This window comes from Teleopsis dalmanni, chromosome 2 (assembly GCF_002237135.1).
Source record: "Teleopsis dalmanni isolate 2A chromosome 2, ASM223713v2, whole genome shotgun sequence".
Classification (NCBI taxonomy): domain Eukaryota; kingdom Metazoa; phylum Arthropoda; class Insecta; order Diptera; family Diopsidae; genus Teleopsis; species Teleopsis dalmanni.
In genome coordinates, this window is record NC_051847.1 from 192,569,229 (window position 1) to 192,590,044 (window position 20,816).

The 20,816-nt window shown below is 29.5% G+C and overlaps 1 protein-coding gene across 1 annotated transcript in view; it reads left to right on the plus strand.

Moving 5' to 3' along the window:
* The window catches only part of LOC119676462 (pituitary homeobox homolog Ptx1-like), a 33,100-nt gene extending 18,718 nt beyond the window's left edge, over positions 1-14,382 (plus strand). Inside the window, exon 2 of the mRNA XM_038087702.1 lies at positions 13,420-14,382. Within this exon, the coding sequence (XP_037943630.1) occupies positions 13,420-14,001 (582 nt within the window). The 3' untranslated portion in view covers positions 14,002-14,382. The remainder of the gene's footprint in view (positions 1-13,419) is intronic.
* Positions 14,383-20,816: the final 6,434 nt, after the last annotated feature.

The window sequence follows — 20,816 nt, forward strand, 5'->3', positions numbered from 1 at the left end:
AATAAAAAGCTAAACGAAATTCGCGCATTGCAGCAAGATTTCCACTTTGGGTTGCATTTGGCTTTTAGGAAAGTTGTCATAAATTTCAAAATTCCCCGGGCATTTGTGCAATTTTCACTTCTTTGCCGGTGTTGGAAAATTATGTGTGCATTTCTGTAAGTCCTATTGAGTTATGCCAAATTGGCTGTGGTAGTTGTGCGCCGCCATTTTATGACGCTTTAGGCGTGCGATTTAAGTGTATTTCATTTAAGTCGAGTATTCGCATTAAAGGTGGAATTGAATAAAATTCTATTTTATGTCCTAAGAATAATTTTTTAGTTTATTTGAAGAGGATATTTTAACTTAAAAATACTCATAAAGATGTTTCGTACGAAAATTTATTGTAAAACTATTTCAAATAAAATTCTTATTTTTTTATTTTTATTTTTATTCACACTATAAGTGCTGTTAACTGGCACATTTTTATTTTTCTTACGTTTTTGTGTGTGTTTCGATACATAAGGTTTAATAAATTTATAGCTTTTTGGTATTTAGGTTGCATGAGTAATTTTAATTCATTAAACATAGTTTTTATTACCAACCAATCAGTTTCTAATTACTGCGATGAAATTTATATTATTCTGACATTTCAAGAACACTGCAGTTATAAAAAAATGTTTTAATTAAGACCATTTTAAGTGCAACTGCTATGAAAAACAGAAATTCTATTGTGATTACTCCATACACACGTTTTGTTATGTATTGGCGATAGCAAATATATGATAAATGTTGTCCATATAGGTATGCAGTAATAAGCAGCACAAATTGAAACACTTTATTATGATTTCAGTAAACCGAAACCACTTAAGTTTGAATTTACTTTTGACATTTTATAGCGCCAATACTTCTATTTTTACAATGACAACTTAAGCGCTACCACTGAATAAACGATCATATCAGTACAATATAAGCGTATAACAAACAAGTAGTGAAATTGTGTTATGATATATACAAATATGTCTATATGGAAAAAATATAAATAAATATTATATTAATAATATAACTGCATATAGAACATACTAGGACATTTATTTTAAATTTAATCATTATTTAGTTTTTGCAGAGTTTTGTAAAAATTCATATAAATAAAAAAGTAATTCATTTGTTATCAACAAATACAATTAAATTAGATTATAAAAACAGTAATCAACACTTTTATGAACTTTTTCATAATTATTTAAGAAATCTCCAGTAATTTTATTAAAAAATTTTTCAACATTTTATTATGATATTTTTTTAAAGGAATATCTGAGACAATAACTGTTCGACTTGTTTGAAATGTGTGATTTAAAAACTACTTAATATCTTTTGCAATATATCTGCTCTTTGATCTTAGAAACCAAAACTGTTTTTAAGTTTACTAAAACTTTACTGTAGAGTTTGAAGTGCTAACAGACTGGCTAAAGAAAAGTAAACAAATAAATAAAGTTTAAAACATATTATTTGAACCTATTATTTGCACTATCCATACATTCACTTAAAATATATTTTATTTTGTTCCACCAGGTCGATAACCCATAACATATACTCAGTATGAACATTTGTTTGATTAATGCTCGTTACTATATGTTCGCTTATAAATTTTGGAAAGAACAGGATTTATTTTATTTGTTATATAATATTGCTCGTCTAGACTGATTTTTTGTGGATCTCACTTAATTTAAATAATACAGAATTATAGTAATTTGAAAAAAATTATGACGCCAGATAATTAATATATTACAGAAATGTGGGTTAACATTTTTATTTTGACTGACCTAATATCTACATTACTATAACTTGAACTGGTGAACTTAGATACTGTTTTATAATGTTAGTATTGATGAAGTCACCGCCTGTATAAAAGTGTATTAATATATTAACTAATTCTTCAAAAACTACATATAAAAAATGATTTTGCTCACCGTTATTAGTCTAATATTGCTTGGTATTCCTTTGAGTCATCTATGCACTTATTAATAATTATCATAAAATTTTTTTTAAAATTCAGATAGGCGACAAATCAATCATTTTCAAGTTATTCGAACCAGTCATGGTTCAGTTTTTGACATAGATCATTAGATAGTATGACTTAATGAAATCATTTCAAATTATGTATATAAAGACATGTGGAGTAAATGTAGAAATATTAAAGAAAATTAAATAAATTTAGAAAACTTGATAGATAATATGAGTTTTGTGAAAATATAAATAATTTAAAAGGTTTTTTTTATTAAAGTTTTTTCTGAATCAGAAGTTTTTATGGAAACTGTTAAGACAATCTAATGGAAATTCACAAACTATGTATTACATATTTACGGTATATTCCTTTTCTAACAATAAGAAAAAATAATTTCCAGGGTTTTAGTGCTTAAAATATGTTTTCTAAAATTCTATATGCAAAATATTATCTAAAACTTTTATCTATGTGGTATATAGCTGTCATTCTAGTCCCACTATATCTTTTTTCTTTACTTAGCTTCTCTTTTTGTCACTATTATAATTGCTTTTATTAATTGCGGTTTATTTACCTACTCCCACTCATTATTTATAGAGGGAATCACAAACCAATATTTTCAACCAATAAACCAATCATTTCCATTATATTCTGCTGGGTTTTATTTACTTAACTTAATATTAGTCCTTTCTATAAATTTGAAAATATGCCTTTATAACTCATTTCTTGCGTGGATACTCGTTTTTGCTAATGCTTTGGGGACTACAGCTGCCGCTTTTGTAAGCCTATGTAAAATATGACTAGCTCCTTGATAATTGGTTTATCTGAACGAGAACTCAGTGTTTGGCCACAATATTTGTAGTTTATGGATGTCTTTAGCTGACTTTCATAAGATATGACTAAGGTACTTACATTTTTGGGTTACTATATTCTTGTTTATTAGTTGTTTAACACTAGAACACAGTGTTTAATTTTGTTTAGTTTTTATTACCAACTATATTTCTGGTTTATTTTATTCTTTATAATTGGTAGTTCTGAACCCCAACTCGGTGTGTGGTAGAGTTTTGTTAGAATATTCATAGGTTATGGTTCGGACAGTGGTAAGCAAAGCCTTGCAGAATATGGGCGCTGCTGGTTGATATATTCTAGTACTCACTGATATAAAAAATTAATAATTAATTCTGATATTAATTAAATTTATGCCGTATGAATGATATTTTTGCGTTTAATGGTAAATCTATCATTTTTAATATAATTTTAATAATTAAGAATTAAAAAAAAAATATTTAATTGTGTCAATTTTTGTTCGAATTATTTAATTGTTTTTAATTCAGCTTAGCTTTTGATAAATTGGGTTTCACTCATTTGAACTTGAAGTCATTTTCAATGTCTGATTTGATTAGTTCAATAAAGAATATTAAGGATTTTTGTTTTCCAATGAAGTTGCCCACTTTAATAATATTTTAATTTATGAATATGTTTGCATATATTTAGTAATCCTATCTCATATTTGAATTTTAATAATATACATTATATACAAATGAGAAAGTAAGCCGTTTCAAATGAGCTCGAGTGAAAGTGCTGGCGCCAGGCGTTAAGAACTCTTAATTTCTATTTAATGGTAGGTAGGTAGGCACGTATAGGATTTTGACATTTAAAATCATCAATATAAGAATCGTAAACTATTAAATAAAAAAGGGGAAAACAATTCAACTACAACAACAACAATAATAGCAACAACAATAGGTTGGAAAACAAAATGATCGATAATCATTGATCATTTAGAAAATTTTAAAAATGACAACGTATTTTTTATCAGACAAATTGCAACTAATTGACAAACAAATAAATAATAAATAAAACTATGAGAACAATTTTCAGCTAAAAATAAACTGAGCACAGGAAACAGCGGTGTCTGCATGTCATATATACGAGTACTCGCAATCTTTTATATTTATTTAATATTTATTTAATTTTTTATAAATATAAGAAATCCAGCGAAAAGCAGCGATGTAGATACAAAGGAAAATAACTGTCAACTTTAAATTGATAAATACTCATATTGATAATCATAAAAATGCAATTAGTGATAATAAAAAACATCTGCGATTTCCATGCAACACTGACAGACTGGACTGCAGATACATTTTCTACTGTAGTTAAAAGGAAAATTTATGATTTTCAAAAAAAAGAAACAATTTTTTTTGTGTTGACAAATTTGACTTCGGAAAGCAGTATGAAGTTGTATAAAAAAAAATTTGCTTCATGGTTTCTTTATGTAAATTAGTCAAAAAATTGTATCTCAGCACATATGCCAAAATTTTATGCACACAAAGTGTTGCACTTGACACCAAACAAAAGTGAAACAAACCGACGGACAAGCAAACAAATGAAACCATATTTAATGTCAGTTAATTTCATAAAAATGATAATAAAAATACATAACCAACAGAAGGAGAGGAGGATGTAGAGGAAGCAAGTGTATCTGGTGAGGGGAGGAAATCAAAAATTAAAAGCTTTAATGCACCCTTAAACCACAAAAGTGGATCATCACGATGCGAAATTATGTCAATTATAACATGTGTGCCGAATAATGGGTTCTATGTTACCAGAATGTATCTAAACCTATTGTAGATGCATAAAGTGAAAGCATATTTTCCATGATTGCGATCAGAGCACAAACGCAACATGCACTACACACAGTGTCAGTTGAACATAACCCAGAATCGCTATCTCTAGAGTAGTGCTAAAGAATTGCTTTATGAACCATTTTATTACCAATGAATGTATCAGAGTTAGATGATTCCATAATGATTGTGATGGGATGCAAAATGAAATAATAATGTGACTAATATAAATGCTAAACAATATAGGGTAATTTGTCAACACTGCAGACTTATAAATGTATATACATATATGTATATATTCAACAGAAGGGTGCAAGAAAAGGAATTTCATCTCACAACAGTCCTTGTTGGGTGACTAACGATTTAATGAATTAGAAACCGCATTGAAATTAATGACTTTTATAAAGTTACATCAGCGGGAAAACGGTACAGATATAAAGGGGGAAATCCAAGGTACTATGAAATATTTGACTGCAATAATAACGGCAATAAAATTTAACAAATATACAAAAGGATTAAATATGCACAAAACAATGTGAGTCTAGTGTAGTGGGCTTAAAAGTGTAGATATTGAGCAGGGAAATATAAAAGGGAGTAACAAAAAAAAAAAAACAATAGTTAAAAAAATACATTAAAACATTTAACACTATTTGTTTTAAAAATTTTATGCTGGAAAAAAAATATGTGACACAAAAAAAAAATTATTGATGATTTTTATGAAATACGAAAGGTGAAGAAAGATCATCACCACTTTCGAATTTTAAACTAGGTGAAGAAAAAAAAAAATAAATCAAAAAAATTATTAACTAACATTTCATCTACTCAATCACTTAAATAGACTCTATAAGTATTTTCGGGTCTAAATTATTATTATAAGTACTCGTATGTAAGCGTAGATGTATTGCAAGTGACTTAAAGTAGAAAACTCGAGCATATTGCTAAAGTTCACGAGCTTTACTCGTTTCGTATCTACTGTATTTTGTATAAATAATAGAGGAATACCACCCTTCTAACTAAAATTTTGCGACTAAAACTTTAATAGCTAAAATATACTATTTCTCTACTAGTACTGTTCTATAGTTTATACTGATGTAGTTGTCGAAATATTTCCTCAACCACATTTTAGAAATACAGTTTATGGTAGTCCGAAAACTTCAGAAAATTCGAAGGCCAAATTATGTGTTAGTTCCCTTCTAGTAAAAGATATAAATCTTTGAGGCCTCAGTTTTTACCAACCAGACAGAACCGTTATTTTTAAAACTAGAAACATAGTTAAGTTTGTAGTCTTATCGGGTTCGTTCACTTGAATGAGGAAATTGTACCTCTTCAATTTTATCTGTGCTTTTACTACTTCGATCTTTATAGACCTTTGGTCATACTTTCGGTCTAATTTATGAACAACGATTATCCGTCGTACTATAACGGCTCATTATTTGAGCGCATAGGGGCTTTGATGTACAAGGCTGCTAATCCAACCTAAATAAAATTTGAATATATAATGCTTTTCCATCAGTGAACGTCAACTGATATTTAGATATTTTGTAATTCTGTGTCTAAAACAGAAGTGAGACATATAACTCTTAGTAGTGAAGCTAGTTTATTGTTCTCCTGTTCAGTGTTAAGATATGATCAAAGGTTGTGTCTATTCTCTTCATTATAAAGTATTTCATTACACATTACAATTCTATGAAATTGCATACAAAATTTCCTATAACAAACTCCTTAAACCTTAAGTCTTAAGGGTCCTGCCTTTTACTTACTAAACCAACATTTGAACAAAAGTTAAACGATTCATTATTGTAACAGAAAACTAAAAAGACACTTATGTTGGCATAGTCATCAACAATCTGTGCTGAAATTACATCATCGATCTCATCAACTGTCATTTTCACGTATCATTTAACAAATATTGAAACATTGAAAGCACTTTGGCATTAAAAAATTTCGTAATTGGAAATTGATGTGGCCAGGAGGAAAATAAAATAAAAAAGTATCTCAGTTTGTAAAACGGCAAAAAGGTACCAACATGAAGTTTCCTTAGGAAGGATGTCATGCAAAAAAACTCTAATTGGTTTTGATGAAAGCAAGGATGACAACTTTTTTTTGATGAACACTTTTTTGCACTCTCTATTTTCCAATGGCCGGCCACGTACGAAGGATACGGCTTCAGTTAAGCTTCTGCAGGTAATAATGCGGGTAGTTGAAAAAATGGAGATTTTTTCCTAATGTCCCCTGTATGAGACAATGCCGAACAGTTTTCAACTTTAAATTTGCTTGAGAGTACTACGTTTTTTGAGGGAAATTGTAAGAGTGTTGGTATATTTTTGATTGATTACTGCAGTGAAAACGTTTTTTTTTGTTTTATTTTTTTTTTTTTGTGGATTTATAGATACTCTTGTCAATTATTGACTAATAAAGATTTTAAGCTGATTTGAATTGTTTAATTTTTTTATGTCCATTATAAAGGCGTGAAATGTTGGTACAACCTATCACTTTTCCATTTTTTTATTTATTCTTTTCATTTTTAAATCCACTTTAAAAGATCACTTAATAAATTGGTTTTAATTCTATAATTGACTTGATTAATTGAAGGAATTATAAAACATGAAATTTGTCGTCCATTGTCTCATATCACTCTTATTTAACTGATTTTAATTGAATTATATTTATTAGAATTACTGAATATGCAATTCAAGAGTTTATAATCTATTGCATATATTTTATAAAAACTTCTCTTTCATGTCAGTGAAGATTGTCAATGAAGTTAAAGAAGAATTTAATACTGAATCTGAAAACTCTATACTCATGAACTATAAGTGGATAGTATGATACTGACTCTACATAATTTCCTTTTTTATGTTATGCAATAGAGCAATTCATCTCTACAACTAAGTAGCTTCATTCTGATATATACCAGTAATTGATACTTCCTTCCATGCTTGTTTCAATTTCTTTAACGTTTTTGGCAAAAGTTATGAAACTTTATATAAAGATTATACCACTACGTAGTACCGATGCCTCTATATACTATCGAGACTATACATATATAGTCTACGAAATATTTATCGTAGAATTACTAACAGAATTACTAAACAGTGTCGATTTTAACATTACCAGCGCTCTTATCTATTTTTTAGACCCATATGCAAAAAAAGTCGGACTATCAATTTGTCGATTAAAAGCTGAAAAATTTATCAAACTGCTCCTAGTGTTCCTGCTCATTATTGTGTATTAGTAAATATAATCGAATGTATCCCTTAACTTAGGTACTTATAGCATCGTTACTTAAAAAGGCTCTATAGTTTTAATGCGATTGATAGTACAAAAGATGTACTGCAAAACTATTTTTTGATTTAGAACTGACGCCACATTGATTTCTTTTGCCTTAGACCATGGCTTCAACGTCCCCACTACTAATGGCACTACTATTACTACGAACTGCATATCATTTTCATTGTATAGCATTTTTATAATTATTAGAAGAGACAGCCATATAGAGCCAGAACCGCTTTTAAAAAAGTTGGAAATTGATTATGTTATTTCATAGTACAAAGATTAATTAGATAAAATTGACTTTTAGTTGAAGTTATTAGTACTCTGTTATTATGCAGTAATCAATTAATAATGAATTCGTACAACAAATCTGCTTCCTGTTTGAGGAGCTGAATTGCATACCTAATAGTGGGTTATGCTATGTCTTAATTTTCGTTAATATTACCTACATAAAGTATTTGTTATTTTTATCCCTATTAACCGTCTTTAAAGATACTTCTCTGATATCTATTGTGCCTATTTGTGATCACAGTCAACTAGTTTTACGTATTTACCTACCTAAAAACATGAAATACTTTCTCCATGAATCTATTTGTAGAACTTTTCAGTATTATACGGCAAAGACTGTTGGAATTTAAATGGAAAGAGTTCTAATAATCTATTTTCGTTTGTTCTTATAACTTCATTCACATCATAACAATAACTACAATCAAATAAATAAAGAGCACATATATAAACTAGAAATTAAAATGAATTATATCTGCAACTTCACATCTACTCTCTAATTTATATAAAATTTAGAAAGTTTTGTTGCACCTTAATAATCAGTTTTCCATTATACCGCAGCATAATGGTCCAATAAGCCTAAGTGGATCCCCTTGGAATCGGCGGTATAACATTACCTTGCCTAACCTAATAAGCAGGTCTATATAATACCCTAATAATTCTTAACGAAATATTTTCCCATAAACAAATATTTAATATTTCATTAAATGAGATACAAATAAAACACCCACTACTGACTATCACTTTTCCAAAATTTTCACCGATTTCCAACAAATTTCCGTAGAGAAATGGAATTTAATGCGTGTGTTTCCATTTATGCACGCTCATTACTTGAACCAATAAAATTGACAAAGGACCTGCGTTGTCTCACCATGCTTTACCCTTTGATCAATTAATGTGCACACATTCCACTCCATAGCCTGCAAAGCAATTGCATTGCATTGCTGCATATGGAGGATTCTGAATTGTTTGTGTTGGTGAATGCGGAATGCGGACTGCGGACTGCGGATTGCAGATTATAGTCCTCGTATGCAGAATGTCATGGTTAATGCATTGTAGGCTCATTTGGTTACGCTAACACGAAACTATAGTCGACAAACAATAAATTTCATCCCCACAAATGTGCGTTGATTTAAGGACACAACTCAATGAAATGCCAAACATTGGCTTACAACGGTGTTGCAATCGTATATCCTTGCGTACTCGTTGTCAGGATTTAGGGAAATATTTTATGTTTCTAGTTGTAAGCCTCGATTTACACGCTTCTTAGTGTAAAATCGTAATTTTACACTAAATTTTTAAGGTACGTTTGAGTTTAATTACCTGCACGCGTTTGGCATCAATTAATTTTTATTTGATTTGATTTTTGTGGAAGTAACAAAGCTTGATTTTGTAATGTTTTGAAAAGGAAATTCTTAAATAGAAAATAAATAGATTTAAATGCGGACTTAATGTGGGAAAAATCATTTTACTTTTTCTTTGTTTTTCGGTTTCAGTTTTTGTACAATAGAAAATAAATAAAATTGAAGTTATACTGTTATGTTAGAAGTTATACCGGAGATCTGAAGGATACACTTAGTATAAGTGTATTGTTGGTACAATGCTGTACTACTCGTTAAACTTGAAACTATCTGGAAGCTATAAAATGCTCTTTACGGAATAGCGGTTAGAATTTTTCGTGTAAAGCATGCTTATCGGAAATGGCGACTACAATCCATTTGGCACCACCCTATATATTTTTGGAGTTTAACTGGTAGCATGTGAGTTTTCAACTATGATAACACACCAAAGGTGAAATTTGGTATCACGGATGTCGGGGCGCACACTCCTTTCAACTGAGATTGGCTCCTTTAATGAAAATATTGTGGTGGCTGTAATTGAAATCGAAAATTGTGAGAGTGGAACGATAGTTTTCATTACTTTCATTCGATGTGGAGTGCATTTTATAACCGGGTGCTGTATTCCAACGAACAACAGAGTTATTATATGGGTTTTCTACCGCGCTTTCTACCCAAAGAGAAAACTCTAACCAAACATATAGCTTCAATTGGTATCGGAGCATTTCATTGGACTTGGCATTATCATTGTAAATGTGTTAAGAACACTGTAGTGTTGCGGCTAAACGAGAGTTAATCACATTAAAAAACTATTGATTCTGTAATCTTCCTTAGTTCTCAACTATGAGTTTACTCTGCGACGAAGTGTCGTGTGGACAGTGAATATAGCTGACTATGACTGTGAAAAAGTTAAACAGGAGGAGTGTTATGCTTTATGCTTTGTGCCTTTTACATGATAACTAGTGTCTTAGAGCTAGAGAGTAGTGTTGTTGCTTTGGGTAAAAATTAGAGACTTTAGCAAGAGACTTATTACATTTTGCCTCATTTTGGAGCGAACGCGCATCATATAAAAAATTTAAAGGTATGTGTTGACAAATATTGGAAAAAAGTTTTGGTAGCAACGGACTTCACTTTAAAAAAACTATTAGGAATACTCTAAATCTGTTCAGCTGAAAAATTTGATTTTGTTTTTTTAATTAATATTTTTAACTGAAAATATACATTACAAATCATTATATTTGTAGTCCCTACATATATTTATCTCGATATTTATTAAGTTTATGTACTCAAGAAAAGTATGATTTTTAAAAAAGTGTACAAAACTTACTTTAGACATTTTAAGCTTAATTGTCTTTGAATTAAATTCATTTCATAAATTATTATTTTATTTTATTTATATATTTCTAAGTACTCTGCAATACTTATAAATGTGAAGATGCAGAAATAAATCACTTCATGCTCATCAAAATTCCAATAGTTAAAAACAACAACAGTAACAAGAACAACGACAACACAAGAGAAATACTTTAGCAAACCCCATTTTATATTTTATTTAATTTTTTTTATTTTTTTTTTGTTTTTTGTATGACCAACTTGACAGCGCCCTCTGCTTGTGCTTTGCAACTTAAGTAATAAATTACGGCAAGTTGCCATTTTGTTTTCTCTTTTTGATATTTTTATTTACTTTTATTATTTTTATTTGTATATTTTATTAATTTTTTTTTTTTTTTTTTGCCTACTGCATACATTTGAAAATAAAATTTTGATTTATTTTTGCTGTACTTATTTTTTTTCGTATTATTTTTTTTGTTATTTTTGTGAATTGCACAAGTGTTGCCTGCCCTCTTTCTTCTTTGCTAAAACATTTTTCTTTAATTTTTTGTAGTAACTTTGAAATTATATTTCATGAGTTTGGGGGTGACTTCTTTAACAGTCGGTGGAGTTTATTTATGTAATGCTCTTTTAAATACGAAATGTAAAAAAAAACAACAACAACAATAACGGCAGCAGCAGCAGCTAAAGCAGTAAAAAGAACAAGCATCAGTGGCAACAGTATTTACGTATATTCGTATTTATAATTACTGCACATGCGTATTTAATAGTGAAGGTCTTTAGCGCTGGAGCAATGTCATGTCAATGAATGTACAGAGGGGCGCTGAAGGCATATACTATAGCCATTTTATAAAATAAAATATGGTGGCAGACGGAATACATAAATTTCAGTCAGTAAAATAGTAATAAATTTATTTTTTACTTATTTTCGTTTATATTTCATTTCTTTTTTGTTTTTGGTTAATCACATAAAATTTTATAACTTCAATGAGGAAAAAAATATGTATATTTTTTCTAAGTAAACGAAAAAGTTTAAGAGGTTCAACAGCATTTGAAAGTTGAAATTTATGTTAATTTTTGTAAAAGAATATGTAATCCAGTTTGTTCTTAATTGAATTAGAAAATGTTTGAATTTAAAAAAAAATCAATATTTCTAAAATAAATAAAATAAATTATTAAGATATTATGTTAATTTATTGCTTTTTTCACTTTCTTTTCCATGGATCATATTATTCCGAAAGAAGGAAATGTCCTAACAAGACAAAATGAACGTAGCGCACTCTATCGACTTGTATATAGTCGTTCGCTAAGTCCACCTATTGCTGCTGCTGCTTCAGTTATTTTGTTTGAATACTGTCAAAAAAGGATTAAAATTCTCAAATTAAATAAAGTCTTAAATTCCATTATAAAAAAAAGTAATAAGGTAGAATTTTTCGATTGAGCTTAAAAAATACTGTTGAATTAGATTAAACCTACTGCTAGGTCCATTCTGTTAAGCTATATATCAGAAAATATTTCGTTAGAGGAGCTTCGTGCATCGGCATACGTATTTTTCTAAACACTTAATCAGCTCTGAAATCTTTAATAGCATTTTCGATTTACTCAAAGTTGATCTGAAAATAACTTACATTTTTTTAAATACTATCTAGAAAATATATAATAATTTTCAAATAGATACCAGGATAAACTGCATAGGAAAACAAAAAAATCCAGACTCTAAAATCTTTATTAATAGTATTTTCAATTTACTAAAAGTTCATTTAAAATTATTTTAAATTTTTTTAAATACTATCCAGAAAATATACTATATTCTTAAAATAGATGCCGGCTTAGATTGCTTAAGAAAACAAAAAAAAACCATGCTTTAAAATCTTTAATGGTATTTTCAATCTACTAAAAAATCATCTGAAATTGTTCTGAAATACTATCCAGAAAAAAATACTATAATTTTAAAATAGATACTAGGATACACTGCATAGGAACACAAAGAAATCTAGGTTCTATTTAATTAATTTCAATTTACTAAAAGCTCATTTAAAAATGTTTTAAATTTTTTAAATACTGTACAGAAAAGATACTATAATCTACAAAAAGAAAACTCCGCTACTTTCTAAAACAATTTTATTAGTGATTGAGATAAAAACAGCTTTTCTAACTTTACTGTTCAGCCCAAATATATAGCGATGTAATAATTAAGATGAAATTCGTTTTAAAATTTAACAGCAAAAATATTAAAGTCTCGCTTTCTAACTCTACTATAAAGATCAACTGTTCAAATCGAAGTTACCATATAAGCTCAATTAAAGGTATGAGTTTGGGGTCAGTAATACGATACTATATTCTCGGTCACAATTGAAATTTTTTTCTCATCTTACGCAGGCACTTTTTTGTTAAATATATTCCTTCTGGCAGATATTATCGTTTTCTTTTTATTATTTAAGCCATTTTTAATTTCAACTCAGTCAAATTGTTTATTGTTTATAGAATCCATATTTGAGAGTACCTTTCTAAAAGCTATTTTTTCTTAAAAAATTATAAACTTTATTAATATATCATTTATTAAAGAAAAAATTTCTTTTTTCTCTTCCAGGTGTGGTTTAAAAATCGTCGTGCCAAGTGGCGTAAACGTGAACGTAATGCTATGAATGCAGCTGTTGCTGCAGCTGATTTTAAATCCGGTTTTGGATCTCAATTTATGCAACCATTTGCTGATGATTCACTATATTCCTCATATCCATACAATAATTGGACAAAAGTACCTTCACCACTTGGTACAAAACCCTTCCCATGGCCAGTCAATCCACTTGGTTCAATGGTTACCACAAATCACCATCAAAATTCAGTGAATTGCTTTAATACTGGTGCCAGCGGTGTTGCTGTTAGCATGAATAACTCAATGTTACCAGGTACGATGGGCTCCACATTAACCAATTCAAATGTTGGGGCTGCACCCTGCCCTTATACAAATCCCGCTAATCCTTATATGTATCGTGCCGCAGCTGAACCTTGCATGACATCTAGCATGTCTTCCAGCATAGCTACGTTACGCTTAAAAGCGAAACAACATACAACCGGTTTCGCAAGTCCCTATTCAGCGCCTTCACCGGTTTCGAGATCCAATTCAGCAGGTCTGTCAGCATGTCAATATACTGGCGTTACTGATGTTGTTTGAGAAAACGCCCTCGGGGCTCTGCTCAATCAGCATCAGCACCATTTACAACATTTTTCTAGCGGCGGTAATGCATCAGTTGGACATAATTTGCATCATCTACACAACAATAACAACAACAATAATCTATTAAATAACAACCATTTGTTACTGGATCACAATGGTGGCGGCAGTAATGATAAATCACCACTTCATCATCAACAGAATGATTTAAGTGGTGGTAATGGTAGTGCTAATGGTTTAATGGGCCCAAATGGTACCAATGACAATGGCGAAGATGTAGAAGAAGTCATTGACTAAGATTGCTTACACATGCAATGGGTGTCTTAGACTTGATGCAATAAATAATATAAAATGAAATAATTTAAAAATAAAAATGAATGTATGGAAATTAAATTAAAATTTAATTGTTAATTGTAAAAACAAAAAATAATTAAATATATTAATGAATAAGAAATTTACATAAATGTAGCTAAAGCCTATGTAACTAAGCCAAAAATATTTGTATGTAAAATTGTTAGGAATCCCAAAGAACAATAACTACTCTTAAAAGAAGTTTGTAAAATTCTATGCTAGTTAATAACTTAACTTAAAAATTTATATAAATATTTAATAATTTTGCTTATTTACAAAAATTTTTACATTTTAGTTTGTTTTATTTGTTTTTTTTTTTAAATATTTCTCAACTTCAATAATTATTTTTTTATTATCTTTCTAAATTTTTATTAACTAAGAACTATAAGCTCTGTTGTATATAGATAAATAATAATTAAAATAAAAGTAAATATTAATATTTAATATAATAAATATAAATAAAAATTGCAGTTTAATATAAAAATAACTCTGTTGCAACTAAAATTAATTAAAAAAATAAAAAATAGAAACTTGAAATATCTACAAAAACGACATTATTCAAATTATTTTTTACAATTTTTTTTAATTTTTTTACAAAATAAATTATTAAAGTCATTCACCATTAATAATTTTTAACTATTATTTTCATGTATTTATGTATGCACTTTGATTGAACACAAATTTTTAAAAACCCTTGTAACTAAAAATGAAAATGAAATGTAAACAAATAAATATATATATCTTTCCAAATAAAAACAAAATATAAAAGTATATATAAATAAAAACCTTTAACCAAAGTATTTTATCAATGACAGTTTTTAAACAGTTGTCTAGTCGTATGAAAAATAGAATTAAAAACGCGAAAATTGCAAAAAAAACTTAATTAAAAAATCTATATAAAAATATTAAAATCAAATTATTATAATATATTCATAGTTTAAGGTAATATTAAATTTAAAAAAAAAGAAAAACAATTGAGAACAATAAAAATTCATAAAAACCTTCAATTAAAAAATATTTCGTTTAGATTTTCTTCAACTGTGGATATAGAATTTATCGAGAAGTGGAATATATAGTCGATCTCTTCAAGGTCTTGATGTTTGAGAACACATTTAATTCGATATAGACGATTTCTTCAAATAATAATACTAATAGTATAGAAGACTTAAAGTATGAGAAAAGTAATGAGATTATCATTACAGTCTTAGCAGTTACTAAGTACTAGGTTCATTACAATTAAAATCCAGAGTTTCATTTGATCTATGCGGTTTAAGACATGGCGAGATATAACATAATATTATTTTATCATAATATATCATATCATAATATTATTATATTATAGTATTATAATACTATATATTATATAGTATTACATATACTGTACACACAAAATACATTAAAATTTTAATAAGAAAAAATGTTTAATAATCAAATAATTTTATAAAATATTGAATTTAAAAATTTGGGAAGAATGGAATAAAATCAAACTATAAACGTGACTATAACAGCAATATCTATTCATTAATATTATGATAATTATTCGAGTACATAAATAATCTTGTTTTGAGGGTATATTTTTAACCATGTTATTTTTATTAGACATTATACTAGTATCATATCTGTGTTAAGAAAGATAAAGTGGCTACTGTGTGTCGAAATCCATTTGAGCTCAAATATTGCCTAGTTGTGATATTACGGATTAGCGCTTTATTATAGCTAGCTAGAAAGATTATTAAAGAAAAATAGCGGATTAACAGTTTTTGATCAAGAATTTCAGTTACTGATATCTTTGTAAAATACCGAAAAGAGATTTTTATTTTATAAATAGTTCTACAGTCGAATAGTTTTTGGAGTTAAGAGGATTTAGACGGAATAAGTTATGAAATTCTAGTTTTGTCCAATAAAAATCAAAACTGATTGCCATCAAGCAAGCATTAAAAACTTATTTGAATATATAGATATAGGCTTGAAAGATACAGATACTACTAATCTGGTATTTAACAACCAGCATGGATCTAAAAACGAAACCAATATTTTAATATGACCAATCTAATTAAACTAATGAATTTTGGTACTGAAACCTCCGAACATTGTAAAGTTTATAAATAATCATTACCTTTTCCAAGTTACGTTATGAATACTTCTACCGCGATAGCACAAAATTTCGAACTTCATTATTATGATATATGTCATACATATAATCAATAGTGTTTATATTAATTAAGTCGCATCAAGCATAAAGACTGCAACTAATGCAAGCTTTGCTTAATTTGATTATTCTTAGATCTATTTAGACTCCGAGAACTGTCAATATTTTTATTTCCCAACTCAAATTGTTTTAGGTCTTTGCAATCAGCACAAGTCTTCATTAAATACTAATGTGCATTGCCCTATTTAAATTAAATAAAGTCATATGTTATTGATTTGGGTTATCCATGTATAGTAAACTGATGCGTACAGTCAAACTTTTGGGCCTGTAACATGGTGGGTTCCACAGCTCCAATAAAAATAAGGTGAAAGCCTCGGATAGGCGATGGCTAGCTATTGATCGGACTGGCTGATCTTTAATGACCAACTAATGAAGTAAGTAAGCAGTGATGGTATGATAATGCCCACACTGATATTAACCTCATAGTGAGTTTGTTGACGATTCACTGCCGCTTTGAAAACGATTCTAAGATAATGAATATACTCTACAATTACTATAACAGCAGTGAAAAAGATAAAGAAAACGCTTCACATTAACTTCGTTATTATCTTGGGATTAACTTTAAGAGAATTTTCGTCAACTATAAGACCTCGATTCAAGGAAGATTTAAGTGAACCCCTTGAAATCAAGCTAGTAATACGGTTATTATTTTTCTGACCATTGACAAGGAATATATGTGTATGTAATATTGTATAAAGAGATGTTTCATATTTTTCCTATTCCTCTTTTAATATATCACCAAAACTTCGTTATATATGGAGTAAGTTTGAATTTTTCCCAAAATAATTTCTAATCTTCACTAATAAACATATTTTCAATTATCACAAAGCGAGTGATTAATTTTCCTCAACATATATGATGAAAAAAATCCACTGTCAAACCGCACATGACACTATTCAAATTTAGCCGAACCTCCCTTGGACCATTGACTGCATGAGGTGAAGAATAATGAATGATTTTTCAGACCAAAAGAAATTAAAATCAAAATCAAATTGTAATTTATTTACCACAGAGTTAACTTGCATAAACGCCAAAGAAGAGAAACAACAACAAAACTCCTGATAGACGAGCCAATATAAATTTAATAGAAAAATTGATAACACCACTACAATCTGCATTTCAGTTTCAAAAAACTAAAGAACGGCATCACTGGGACTTAAAGTCATTTCTAGAGAAAGAAGCTGTCGGAAGCCGCAAACAAATTACATTTGTGTAGCGCACTTAATTACCTTAAATGGTTCAGTCTGCTTCAAATTATTTTTTTTTTTTTTCATTTTTCTTCTTACCACCACCACCACCATCAAAGTCATTCCTATTCAAAGCGTTTTGCACGAAACTGGTGCAGAATCCATCCATCAATTTATTCATTAGAATGAAATTATGTCGAATTTATATGCACCCCACCGCTGCAGCTACCCGAGCACAAAGTGTACGACCGACATAGAATGGGCCACATGTTTCTTGGCTCATTTCACTTTATATGATCGCCCTCGGTTCGCTGAGTAGAAAATCACCGCACAATAAAAATAATAATAAATATAAAAGAGGACAAGGCGTAGTGCCACTTTGTCTTCCTGTCTTACCGTTTCTACTACTGTTTGCACCGTCTATACCATTGTTTGCCTATGCAAAATAACTACGCATAGAGTTGCACTGCCTCTGGTCTAAGTATAGGTAAAACCTATACCAAATTCAGGGATGGTTTTTGTACTTCTTTCTTTTGCTATTAAAAAAAACTTGTTCACTTATCCGCTACTGATTTTGTGGTAGGAACAACTAATAGCCCAATGTTGTGGTTCGAATCGTCGTGGCACAACAAAAACGGACATTCTCTGTATCCTGCTGTGTTGCATACAGAGCTAAGAAGGCATACAACAATAATTTGGTGAAATTAAATTTGCGAATAGGGTGCGTCGCTGTCGCGATTGCCAAAAAAAAACTATTTGAATATTTTTTTCTTATTTCTTTCCGAGCGTTAGAGGCATTGACTTGCCGTACATTAACTTTTTTGACACTTCTCCTTCTTACCGTTGCTCTTTTCATTTCTTCCAGGAAAGAGATTTTGATTTATCTTATTTATTTATTTATTATTATTATAACTTTTTTTATTTTGCTTGGAGCAACTCTAAGCTGTTGTAAATGTTTTAATAAGATTGATTTTATTGCCACTGCGTGGTTGAAGGGGTTGCTTCAGTAGATGTGGCTTGGTGTGCCAATTGTATGTGTGTGTTCCAAAAGGGTTAATAAGTTGTTTTCCTGCTGTTTTAGGACTTCATTATATTCTGTTATATTATGCATTCCAACTGGGTAAATGTTTATTTCCGTGTAATTTACTTTTGTTTCCTTTTGAGTTGGTGCGTTCTCATTTCTATTGTTAAAGAAGTTAAATGAAATTAGCAATTAAATTGTTATTGCCATTTGGTCATAAGGTGATACCTACAAAAGTTCATACAAGTGAGAATTAAAGGAAACCATTTCTTTATCTGAAATATAACACATTGGCTGATAAGTCTTTATGATAACACGCTGGCAATGCTAGCAATGAAAAAAATCATTTAAATTTTAAAAAGTGACAATTTTCAAATGATATATGTCAAAATTACATTACTTTTGAACGAAAATTCATTAAAATACAGCTACTTTGATTGTTGAGTACAGTAGCAAGTCAGAAGATAGTTTCTAACTGATCTCAATTTTTCGCCGTTTTGCCACGACATTCTTTGCACAAAACCTAAAGATAGAAAAAGACGGACTAAATTTATAGGGCCGAATTTAGATCATTTCACAAGTATTTCGTCCTTACTGATGAACAGTCTTACAAGCTAACAAAAAATACTTCCTTAAAAATCTATTCCTTCAGCTATTCAGGCTCTGCTCCATCCAAAGATATGGTAGAGAAGTAGTTAACTGACTTCAAACAAGGCCGCACAACTCAAAAGAGATAGTTACCCCGAAAAATATTATAAAAGTTCACAAATCGTTTTAATAATCCGTAAAATGAAAATTCATGATATCTCAAAGATTTCAAAGTAACCTGACGGCTTCATTTTTCTTAAACATTTGACTAAGAGAAAACTCTTCTCGAAGTGAATGCCAGGTTTGTTGACAATTCATCCAAAACAAAAACATGTCGATGATTCTGAGAACTGTTTGGAACTGCGAAATCGATTGAAAAGGATCTTTTTAATCGCTTGTAACAATGGACGAAACTTGGTTTGATCATTTCACTTCAAAGTCCAATCGGCAGTCAACTGAGTAAACAGTAGTCGGCTAACCTCGTCTAAAGCAACTAGAAACGCAATAGACAGATGAGAAAATTATGGCATTCGTATTTTAGGATACACGTAGAATTTTGTTATCCACTAACTCATCAGTAATGAGATCTATATAGTACAACTGGTGCATTTAGAGCAGGCCAAGCGATGACCATGTATGAGGAAAAATTATTTTTCATTAAGATAATGCACTATGGCTAAATTGTACAACTTACACTTGGAATTGCTTGCGCACCAATTGTATTCGCCAGATTTGCCGCTAAAGATAATTGTAATCGTTTATAGAAAGACATAAAGAACTGCTCTTGAGAATGAGATTTGGTTCTACAAAAAAGATATCAAAATGTGAGAGAAGTGATAAATTATTGTATTACTATTGAAAGAAATATTGCATTGAATGAAAGCATTGACTTCAACATTATTCAGGATAAATTTTGACTTTTTCTTTCGATTCCACAGTTGCTTCCATAGTTAATAGTTACAAGTCTGTTTAACATTCTGACAAAAAGCTATACGAACTTTACAGGAAATCTTACTCACTTACTTAAATAACTACAACAACCCGTTACTGAATTTTGGCTTAACGCAGCCTAGCTCTCCACGAAAGGACCTCTGCTGCGTACCTTCCTTCTGCAGTCTCGTACATTAAATGTGGTTATTGCTCGCTGAAATTGAAGGAGAAGATTAGTACTAAAAAACACTATACCAGAGTGTTGATATGCTCAAGAAAACCCCGTATGATGAAGGCCATATGAAGACGTTTATCGGCCGACTTATAGCCACAATGCTTGCAAACTAGGCCACATCAAAAATTGGAGATACATGTGAAAAATGTAATGGGTTTTGACAATTTTTTCTTCTGATTCTTTAAAATTTAATTTATTGAATAAAAACAAGAATATTTTAAATTTGGCTACTACCCTTTTGGCCAAATACTATTTGTGTATTAATGTAAAATGCTTTAAAGATTAAAAGGAAGT